General features: G+C 50.7%; 1 protein-coding gene across 1 annotated transcript; it reads left to right on the top strand.

Moving 5' to 3' along the window:
- Positions 1–5786, top strand: LOC144157945 (uncharacterized). Its single transcript, XM_077688655.1, has 3 exons — positions 1–166; positions 2394–2721; positions 5452–5786. The coding sequence occupies exons 1-3, from the start codon at positions 100–102 to the stop codon at positions 5597–5599; spliced, it is 543 nt and encodes a 180-aa protein (XP_077544781.1). The 5' UTR covers positions 1–99; the 3' UTR covers positions 5600–5786.
- Positions 5787–11518: the final 5732 nt, after the last annotated feature.

The raw sequence follows: 11518 nt of genomic DNA, 5'->3' as shown, positions 1-11518 counted from the left end.
TCAGGATGGCACAGAAAGGAAGAAGGCGTAGCCGCTCGCTGGTGGGAGCGAGCAGCACGAGCGGCAACAGCGGCGACGCCGAACTCAGCAAGGACAAGGATGCTGCTGCTGAACGCCGTGTTCCTCGCTGCGGTCGCCATGCCGGCAGCGGTGACGGCGCTGAGCTGTGAGTCACCATTTTTATGCCTGCGCAAACGCGAGCGTGCGCGCCCAGCGGCCGTGCCCGTTGGTGACGTAGCAAACTAGCGACCATGACCGTCCAACTGGCCGAAGACGCTGCCAGAGGCCCAGGAGCTCCTGGCCGATGCATAGGCACTCCAGTTGGCAACTAAAGGTCTTACTCCCGCTCTTTGTCCACCGCGGAGCTTACGTCTATGCTTGCCTTTGGAAGAGATGTCTCTTTTAGCCGAGCTTTTCTTTTTGGCATATGAGCCGCACATTCTAAGCCGCGTAGCTCATGAGCCTCGCGCGAGGTTTGCGAGCCCGATGTCAAACTGCTCATGCTCAGTAAAAGTGGTCATGTCCACGTCGTTAGTCATGACACGTGGCGTTTTTCTTTCCTCCGTCTCAAGAATTCCCTGCACCTGTCTAAGCTTTTCTTTGTGGCGTCGATGCCAACGCTCTCTGGTGCCTCTTTTGTTCCATCGACTTACCTTGGCGCTATATTTCACATGGAAATGCCTACCAGCTAGGTAACCTAAGGGGAACTTAGCTGTGCAAACCCAGCGCTCATGATGCCTCCTCTTTTTCCTGTCAGTTCTCGATGCTACACCAGTATTAGGAAGGCTGCGTCTAATCTCACGGCAGCCGTGAGAATTACCTCCGGGAAAATCTCACGGCAGTTTTCATAAAAGCGGGCTGGCCTAAAATTTGCCGAATATTACGTCCCAACATAACCAAACATAACATAACCTCACCGAACCTAGTGCAACCTAACCGAACACGTCATCACCTACCAAAATCCAGCCCTGGCCAACTGCAATAAACCTAATCTAACCCAGCCCAACGACACAGAACACTACCTATATTAAACGTAATTCAACCCATTCTAGAAGTCCTGTGCGTCGATCTCTTGATATAGTGAAAACGAGAATAAAAAAGTATTAAAAAAACCACGATGACCGAAAAAATCTGTAAGCTAAAAAAAGAAAATCGTCGCAATATCGGCTCGAACCTGAGCCTTCTCGTTTAAAACAAAGAATTACACCACAGCGCTACAAGGGCTTTTTTTTTTCTTTATTACCTTTTAGTTTCACACAAGACAAGTCACGGATAGATTAAAAACCGTCGACCGATCTTCGGCTGACCGAAAAACTTAAAATAAACATCAAACGTACACAGTTCTTCCAGAACAGGTAACCATTCCAGATCCGGTGTCAGCAACTTATACACTTCAAAAAGCAAACTAATACTTTGTACAAAGTATTTGCTCACAGTGAGGGCGTGTGGGTCAGCTTGGCGCACCGCCATCCTCGATCTCCAAATTGCATGCAAGCCTAGAGCCATGCATGATGAGGTCATATGGCACACTGTTGTCGCTAGGTACATAAAGAATTCGTGTCCGTTGTCGTGAAACGGGTAGAGCGCTACAGGGGCAGCTGCAAACGCACCTTTTTTAGGGAATATTTATCCCATAGAATCTCCGCGTAGCGTGCTTAGCCAATAAGAGGCGACTGCCGCGAGAAATTTCTGACGGTATACGTCTCCCGGTTGCCGGGATAATAGACACTACCTATTAGGAACTTTACATTTTGCTACACAGCCTTAGTAAATCGCGAGTCGTGTCAGCTAAGCCGTGGATTCTGCTATAATACGTGATCAGATTGCTGAGATACGTTGATTCTGCTAAGATACATATTCTAGATACGTGCCAGCTAGGCTGCATATCTTCATTTCAGCACGCGATTTTATTTTTTCCTTAAAATCGCGACTAACAGTTTGATCCAGGCTCAGTACATGAGGCCGCACCTTCGTATCTGGGGTTCCCGCCCACATATTTCTTCCTACGAGTAGGAACTTTATCCCAACAATGAACAGTCTGGTTTCGCTTCTGATTTTAAACAAAAAAACGTATGCGTCCAACCAGTAAATCCCGCTTAGCAGCGACGCGAGGCGCTTTAGGAGGTGCGTGCTGTCGCGGGGATGCCTTGGGACCGCGCTTTTGATTCACAAGCTTTCTCGTTATCACGGAATATCATCGGATGAATCGGAGTTTCCTTGCATGTGAGGCTGCACCTCCAGCGCTGTGGGGGACGAACATACGAATGGAAAAACCGCACCCTTTTGGCGCTTTTACTTGCACTTTCGGCAGTCATAAACATATCGCTAAAGTTGCTTTCGCGCGTGTGACGCGTACTACGCCTTTTTTTTACTTGCTGCGCATGCGCGTGCAGCCTTCGTGTGCCTCCCGAAGCCGGTCAAGTTCGACACGTGCACCAGCATCCGTCTGCTGAGCCCGTGCCAGACGGACAAGGACTGCGACACGCAGGTGTGCTGCAAGGACTGGTGCGGCAACTACTGCGCCTTCAAGAAGCGCAGCTACGCCGTCGACGAGCCCGCGCCCGCGCCCGACGAAGAGGACGACGATGCGGCCGCCGCCGGCGGCGGAGACGGCAACGACCAGGCCCCGGCGGCCACTCGCCAGCCGCCCCAGCCGCGGGAGGAGGCCGACGAGCCGCTGCCACCGCCCCGCCGCAGGAACATGCGCCGCCGGACCAAGAAGTGAGGGCCTAATTGCACCCGTTAACATATATAGCGAAGTTACTCCTCGATAAATAGGTTTTACGGCGCGACAGCGCCCGTGCCTAGTTTCGTAGTTCTGGCAGTGCGCAAAATAGATTCACATTGAACTCGTTCGGGGTGGAAGAGGATCGGTGGCACGCCAAAAAGAAAGAAAATGCTCAGGTTTAACACTTCTGAACATAGTTATTGCCCGTGAAAGCAAAGATAAGCACAAAATGTTTCGTGAAGCTTTAACGCGATAACTACTTAATAAACAAACCAGTGAAGAAACGCTACACGGAGAGGAGAAACAAATAATACAAGGACTGTTCCTGCGTTATTTGTTTCTCGTCTGCGTGTTACGTTTTTTTTTTCTCGACTGGTTTATTAAGTTTGCCTCATCTTGAGGTTTCGCAGCCCGTCTAGGTACATCTACTTGATGATCGGACTCTTCCTTTCGCTTGCGCCGAAGGGCCCACACAGGCATCCCAGCCGGCGCTGAGCGATCAAGCGCAGGCGAAGCAGCCATTTATCCCTCACCTAGTCGAGTGGTATACTGCAGCGGCGAGGCTCCCAGCGAGCGAAGTAAGGCGGAGCGTGTGGGCCGGCGGTGGGAGGTCACATGCGACGAGATAAAGGACCTTGAAAGATGTTGCGTAGCAGAGTTTTCGCTTTAAAATTAGGGGGTAGCTCGCATGTGAACAATAGAGATTTAGCAGTGCTAGTTCAAGCAGTTCAAGTTCAGAAAGAGTTTAGAAGAGTGGATGTAGTAGCCCGCTACGAATGGAAGATGCTGATAAGTCTTCCCTAGGCTGCCTTGATGTCAACCCGCGTACATGAAGGCACCCTTGTCTTCACCTGACAACATTGCCCCGTACATCTGCCGTGACACAGTGCACTGCAATTGCGGGGACGTGGCGCCAATCAGACGATGTTTCAAGGCACACAACGAGCAGTAGCAGTGCCGATGTCGCATGGGAGACTCATATCAGTTAGACTAGACAGAAGATGGACGTCTAAGTGATGCCCGAGTCGCTGTCGGCGGCTGTGTTGTCAATATTGGGAAAAAAAGCTAGTATTGACGACAAATCATTACAAAAAAAAATTGTGTGGGTGTGAGCGTGTAAGGAGCCTGACGTAACCAGTGACGGTGCACTCCCATGGTTGCCTGCATGCGTGCCTCGCCAGTGAATACAAGCTATACCCCCGTAGCTTGGCAATTACGCACGCGCACTAGATGCGTGTTTACTGAAAAAGCCGTGGTTCCGGAGCATTCGAAGTTTTCTGAGAAGAAGAATGCCGAGCCAGCAAAAAAGAGAAGACGCAGCCTCTTCTTTTTTTCTGTCTCCTTCCCGCCTCTATTGACTAATTCTGCTTGCTGTACAAAACGCGTGGGCAAAGTGTGGAAACCTCGTCTGGCTGCTAGTCTGGTAGCAACCACATGAACAGCTCTTGCGCAACTACCGCATTCACTGGTAGAACGGCTCTCAAAATGCTCCACTTAGCTGTCCTGATGTAACTTTCTTGTAGCAGTTACGCGTACGTTAAAGGAGTAGTGACACGAAATTTCAAAGCAGAGATAACTATGTAAAATGATTCATTTTTATCAGGAGATATTTCCCAGCAAGTTTCAACCGCAACCGTTCAGTATAACATATTTTAAACCCATTTTAATCTCTGCCCGCACGAGAAAGCTCAGAGCGGGCAGCATGACGTCATCTGCTCCTCGCCCCAAACTTCCGACGTCGGGGCTCCCGTGACGTAGCCGACGCGCGGGCTACGGTTGGCGCGCGCTGCTACGGCGTGTGCATCACGTCATGGTTTTGGCACTTACGTCATGCTGCCCGGGCATGATGGCGAGGACCTCGTGGGGATGGTGAGGACCTCATCCGGTCTGGGCGCGCGTGTGCGCTCGCTCGCCCGCACGTCCAGACTGGCAGCGGTGCGACAAGACTGGTGACGTCATGGGGGCCCTCCTGTCATGGAGGCCGCTCGGCGTTCGTTTTGTCGAAACCGAAACTGGAACGAATAAACGCCGCCGTGAATGTTTGTTTACGCTGCGATTTACCGTCTAATGTACCGTTCTGTGATTAGCGTGCTGCTAGGCACCCATACCAGCGAAAAAAAAAACGTAACACGAAAATTTCGTGTCAGCACTCCTTTAAAGAAGCCATGAAGACAAAATACAAGTTGGGTTGATTAGAAAGACTACTTAGTCCCGATACCAATGATACCAATATCATCGCAATCTTCGAACAAACGGAGATATATAAGAAACGTGCGAAGCCGTCGCGACCCCCTAGCCAATTTCACGCAACTTTTGTATGACGTCACGGAACCTTGTTTGTGTGATTGCCAGCCGTCTAACTGACCTGTCGGGACGACATATAACTGGACGTCTGTAATGGGGCCTCTAGTTCCATTTGACCGCATCACTTGAATGCGAACGTGCAGTTAACGCACTGAAAACTATGTTTTATTGTTGGCCCGTATGACGTCATTCTTCCTCATAACACGTCACTGTGGCACAAAATTTGAAAGTTTTGAAATACTTCTTGCTTTTTTTTCCGTTAAAAACATCTTTAGGGGCTGTAATTGAGCTGAGTGAGATACTGAATCCTAGTTATTTCAAATTAAACAAAGCTGTATTTTCTCTTCGTGGTTCCTTTAATACGTTTGCAAAGTGTTAACTCCGTCGTGACACCAGCCCTTCTCGTTCTCGTGTCGCAGCAACCGCCCCGGGCATCGCCGACGTCGTCTGGACGCAGCTGACATGGACGCCCCCGTCGAGAACCGTCGACGCTCCGGCGACGTCGATGGGCCGGCCGACTCCCCCAGGGCCGGAAAGGAAGTCGAACACGAGTACTTCGACGTCTAGAAATAAAGCTGGGTTCTCGCTAACCCTGTTTGTCCGTGCATTGCACCCCGCCCTACCGATTCCTCTTTGTGCACGCGCCCATACTGTCCGAGTAATTTATCTGCAAGGAAGTATACAGACAGCCCAGGACGCTGTTCTGCAGCTCAGGGTGGAGGAAAGAGCGAGTCACAGCAGATTATGAACGAAGACAGCCTACATAAAAAGCATGTGCGTTCGCAGCTCTCTTCGTTTTTTTTAATTAAATGCTATGCCGGTATTCTATGGCGTGGAATCCGTGCAGGCAACCATGCGAGTGCGCCGCCATATCTGTGGCCAAGCGTCTGTTGCTAGGCAACGTTGTGCGCATGGTCCCCAGATCAGGCACCCCTCTTCTCCTCCGTGCAACCGTGCGAGTGCGCCGTCACTCGTTACGTCGGGCTCCGCGGGATGGCGGTACTTGTCCATGTCCGTGGCGCATCGGCCATGTCTGTGGCCGTTTACAGTGTTTCCAAGTGAAGAAATTGACCGCTAAACTTTTCAACGGATATCATCTATAGAATAGGTATTTATATAGACACTACTGGCGTACAGCGGCACAAACAGTGAGACTAAATTAGAGAGTTCTTTGCAGGCTGTAAGGGGAGGGCCTTCAATTGGCACGCTCATCGTCGGCGTATACTCCTCAGTTCTGTTCTAGAAAGGCAAAGGAAGACTCGCTTAAGTGTGGTACCATTATTGAAGGTTGGCAGGACGGGTTACGTCATCAAAACACAGCCGTTAAGCCTATCCCATTGCATCATTTGTAGCCTGTCGCCCGTCGCCACACTCCTCAGGTTTTCCTACGCGTGCAACTCTCATCTGCTCTTCATACACAGCGCACATCAATGAAACGTATAAGGGACGCAGACACAGCGCCCCTTCTTTACGTCATGTTGCTGTGCGCTGTGCGAATGTCGAAACACAATCTAGCCCATCAGTCAACGCTTACCTGCTCATCATGTTTCTAAAACGGCGGTAAACTGGGAGGGTTTTTCTCCACGCGTTCTAAATCCTCTTCAAGTGCTCTGCGCAATGCGGGGTCGAGACCCCGCCAGCCAAATGTGATCTTCCAGGCTTCAGCCAGTCACTTTCGATTTGGGCAGCAGGGTCGCTCTTCAGAGTAGTGTACAAACACTTTTAGGGCGCAGCCCTTCGGCGGCCGTCTCTGGGTTGAGCCGGTTGTCGGCGTAACCGAGTGAACGATGGCAAGACCGACGAGTGAAAGAAAAAACGAATGATGAAAGAAAGCAAAGGAGGAGAGTGTCGCGAAACCGGTAAGGAAGGGCGATTCGCCGTGGCGCCGCGAGCCAGCGCTCTCCGAAGTGTGCGAGGGGTGGGGGGGGTGCAGGTGCTGTGCCCGCACGAGGCGCTCGAGGGCGCAACGCTTGGCGAAAAGGTGAGGCCAGTCTCATACACCAGGTTTAGGGAAACTTATGCAAGTTATGCAGATATGCAACACATTTCAACAAAGGGAATTTTAAGAGAAATAATCCCAGATAAAACAGGAGATCACGCCGCAAAAGAAAAGGGTGCCAAAAAGGCAAACCTAGCGACAGAAAATCGAAGTCACTGTTGCCCAAACGCACACACACACACTATTTTGCGACAGTCGCCTGCGACAAAGGTCACAGCCCGTAATACAACAAAGGGCGCTCAGAAGACAGAACACCCCAAAAACCCAGAAGAAGGCGCGACTTGGGCTGGCTAAGGCAAGTTCAAGGTTTGGCTTCCAACAGTGTATTGAGCTTCTTTTGCACGGTTCCCTCCTTTTTAGGGCGCAGGGCCTTTGTGGCCCCCGTTCGTGGTCTGAGCCGCGTCGCCGTCGTCGTGACCGAGCGAGCGATGGCTGGACCGACGAGTAAAAGAAAAAGCGAACGATGAAAGAAAGCAAAGGAGCAGAGTGTCGGGAAATTGGGAGAGAGAGAGAGAGAGAGAGAGAGAGAGAGAGAGAGAGAGAGAGAGAGAGAGAGAGAGAGAGAGAGAGAGAGAGAGAGAGAGAGAGAGACTTTATTTTGAAACCTGTGTCCAAAGGACTGCTCGGCTTCTTGGTTAGGTTACAGGGACTGGGCGGTTCGCCGAGGCGGCGCGAGCCAGCGCTTTCCGTAAGGAAAGGGGAGGGGGCAGTATGCTGTGCCCGCATGAGGAGCTCGACAGCGCGACACTTGGCGAAAACGTGAGGGAAGCGTGCGCGTGACTATGATGTGCGTTCGCTTAAGACGCACTTCGCGGTTCCTTCCTGAGACGCACTTTGCGCCGCCGACGCATGAGGCTCATCATCGCTGCCGCCGAGAGAACCCACAAGTGAGCGCTGCCTCAGCGCACTGCTGCTGCGTCCAAATATCGGTTTAGGGAGTATCGTAATCGCCAGCCAATTTTTATTTTCGGAAACCATGGACGACACCTCTGCTTCCCGCATATGTGTGCACTTTGGTCCAACTAGGCTCGGGAGGTAAGGCACGCTGGAAAGGAGAGGGAACTTTTTGTCGCGAAGGCGGGCAACACTTGTCTGCAGGGCCCGGCCAATTGCTGAAAGGAATTCGTCCAGCACGAAGCCTACAACCTCCTGACTAAATCCCCATCGAAAACGCCTGCACTGTGCCACCCGCAAAAACGGAACCAAAGGACCCCACAATCCGGTCTGGAGGTCTTGTAACATGGTCAAATACGAATCACTCGCCCACCAGCCATGCCTTCCAAGTTTCATAAGATCGCCGTTTACTGGATATGACATAGCTTTTAGCCCCGGCCGTCCGTCGTGTCTCCTGGTGAGAGCCGGCTCTCACCAGAAGACACGACACCAAGAGTACGACGGCTTCGTACTCTTGATGTGAGCTTCCAGGAATTCCAGGAACCCTAGGGTATCGGCAAGGATCTGCCAATCCTCGGGCCAGCTGCACCCTTATGGTATGAAGGGAGGTGACTGGTTGTTGCACACTTTTGTACCTATGGTACGTGACCAGAGCCCATGCGTGTGATCTGGCTGCTCACCGAAGTGTTTACCCGTAGGCCGAGATAGACACTCTGTTATGCATTTTGTACGCCGTGCTGGAGTGGGGTGGTGAGTGTTTCAGCTTGTCTTATGAGGGTAGCGTGATTTTTTGCTGAGAGTTGAATTTAACATGGGAATGCTGTTCTGTTGCGTCCCACGAGGTGGTGAATGCGGTACCGTTAGTTTAGTGACGGGACCTCGCTTCATACGAGTGTCTGGTGACCGGTTGCTTTGTGCGCCAGGGGAGTAAGCCAGCTGTCTTCGTTACCACACATCTGTCTACTCAAGTGCAAGTGCTTATGATCTGGTATCTGGTGCTGGTGCAGTCACAGTGTAGTTTAGTTGCGCGGTTTCTAACTTCGTTGTGTATAATCTGCCGGCAAGCTTCTTGTGAGTCGGTGATAATGAACAGCGCTATTAATTCTCTGCCTGGTGTTGTCCCAAATGTAGTGAGGTGAAACTCAATGGCTCAAGCTCTTGGATCGTCGCTATAAAGGAGATAATCGGCTTCTTAGCTGAGACTGACCATCTTATGATATAAAGAGTTTCTGAATTAAGATTAATCGGAAATGGATAGGAAGTTCGACAACGTTATCGGAGATGCCCGCTTGTCGAGCATATTCGATGACTGAGAGGACGTCTAGCTGTATCTGTGTCCGAAATGGCATTGACATTGGTTGATGCTTTCCTCTACAATCTGCAGCACTAAAAGGGCTAGCCCGCGTCGTTCAAAAAATTCCGCCTGTTTCACAACCAGGTGCACTCAGTCGAAGTGTCGTTGATCTTGGATTGTCCCTACTAAAAACAGGCACAAAAAATCCCAGGAAGCCTCCATGCTTTATAACGGTTCCGAATGCAACGGCATTAATTAATGTGCAGTTCAACACCCGTGATCGCCTTGTTTCCGCACCGCGTTTTCCAATGGTCTCATCCTTTTTGCAGCGCTTCAGACAATCCGCTTCGTGATCCTCTACCGCTTTATGCTTTCGAATGTCTTCGATCTGTCTGGTACGCGTTGTACCACTTCTCGTTCCTCCCGCCACGTATTGAGAAAGTTGAAGATGTTGGTGGACTTCGCTGCCTGCCTGTTCGCTCATTTGGCTTCATTCTTACACACCCCTTACCTCAGGACGGCCACCTCTTTGCGGACGGTTATCCGCGAAATGTTTTGCTGGCATCGTGTGACCGGTTGCTCCGGAAGTTAAAACAGGAAAAACAACGTACGACGGAAGTAAGCAAGCCCAGAGTGGAATGGTGCAAGGTTTCTGTAATACCTTACGTGCGTGGACTCTGTTATAGAATTAAGAAGCTGGCAGAAAATTACGATGTAAAGGTGGCGTTTTCAGCAAAGAACAAAACAGGAGGTGTGTGTTGCATGGTCCAGTATGAAAAAGAAAAAAAAATGAAGGAAATAATGAATGTACTGTATACATAAGGCATGGAAAGCAATTTGTTCATTGTATAAAAAATGTCTTGTATCGGATACCTATGACGTGCGGTCAAGTATATGTCGGGCAGACCGGCAGGTGTATAAATATAAGACTGAGAGAGCACTTGTCTAGTTTAAAAGAACGCCCGTGCACGCATTTAGCCTTACATTGCAACACGTGTGGATGTATGTATGTATACATCCTGCTTCGACAACACTGTCATTTTGTTCAAGCACCTATCCTATATTTCCTATCATAAAGAAGATTGTGTAAGCCAGCCCTCGATAATATTGTTCGATAAGGAACTTTCGCTACTATCCTCGTTGGTGTGAATTGTTGAGCGTACACGTTTTTGCTATGTGCGCCGTCGATGGGTTCCTGTACTGGTGTGCGCAGTGTCGTAGGGTAGAAAAGTCTGTATTTTTCGATTAAATCACTCAGTTGATACAAGGCGCTTGTCCGTGTGTTCCTTTCTTTGTCCCCGTTTCTGTGCGCTAAACCTTCAAAATGATTAAAAAATGGGCCACTTCTCGCTTCTGCCGAGTCAGATGCCGCGTTATGGAACGCCTGGCGCTGTGGAACGCTCCAAAGAGACGTGCTGGAGGAGGCACTTTGCTGCTCCACAGATTGACGCCGGCCGAAACTGTTTATTTCTTTCCTAATAAAACACGACGACTGCGTAGTACAACGACGGAGAATGCACACGCGTGGTCTCGCGGCGCGCCCCCATTTCTCAGCTAAAGCTTCCTGCTCATTGAAGCGCCAGAGGCGGCCTTCATACGCCGATTGTCTGCACCGGCGTCGGTGTCGCGGTTCCGCCAGTTCCGCGACCGCTGGAGCGGACGCTCTTTGTGGTCGGGCTGCGTGTCGTGGCGGCCACATAGCCGTGCACGCAGCTCGGGCGTGGCCACCGCCTGCTCGGATGGGTCTGTTGACGCGGACCCGTCGCTTATCCGGCTGTGTTTCAGCTTTCGTCACGTTACGCGACGACCGACGAGGGTCACGTCGTGCATCTGGCACTCAGCGAAGCCAACTTTTGGTGTGGGCCTACCTGGTACTGCACGAGACACATTAGGGCGTTGTGCTTGGCACGTTTTGTAGTTTTGACACCGTCCTTGCACCGTTACGAGAACAGCTGCGCAGCGGGAACAATGCATAATATATTTAAATCTGCGCGGTTGTTTAAAATGGGGTCTAAAAGTTTTAACGCTGACACTGGCGCCTAAAACTTGGATCGAAAAGCACGGTTTTTGAAATTGGTTAAATAATTAGCTGCCCAGGGCGCTGAAGCATGTGCAGTAAAGCTCATTAATTCGAACTTCAATCATTCGAATTTACGGATAATTCGAACAGTACGATTTGGCCAGGCCAAGTCTTCATAGAGGCATATGTATTGAAAAGTCCGTTGTTGTTCCAACGCGAGGGGCCTCCACCAGGAAAATTCGAACTACGCGCCACCGCGCCGGCAGTTTGGCGCCTGGC

Source organism: Haemaphysalis longicornis, unplaced genomic scaffold (genome assembly GCF_048455015.1).
Source record: "Haemaphysalis longicornis isolate Haplotype H1 unplaced genomic scaffold, Haemaphysalis longicornis Haplotype H1 scaffold_10, whole genome shotgun sequence".
NCBI classification, from domain to species: Eukaryota; Metazoa; Arthropoda; class Arachnida; order Ixodida; family Ixodidae; genus Haemaphysalis; species Haemaphysalis longicornis.
The sequence above is the reverse complement of the archived record's forward strand: the minus strand, read 5'-3'. Positions and strand labels throughout refer to the sequence as shown.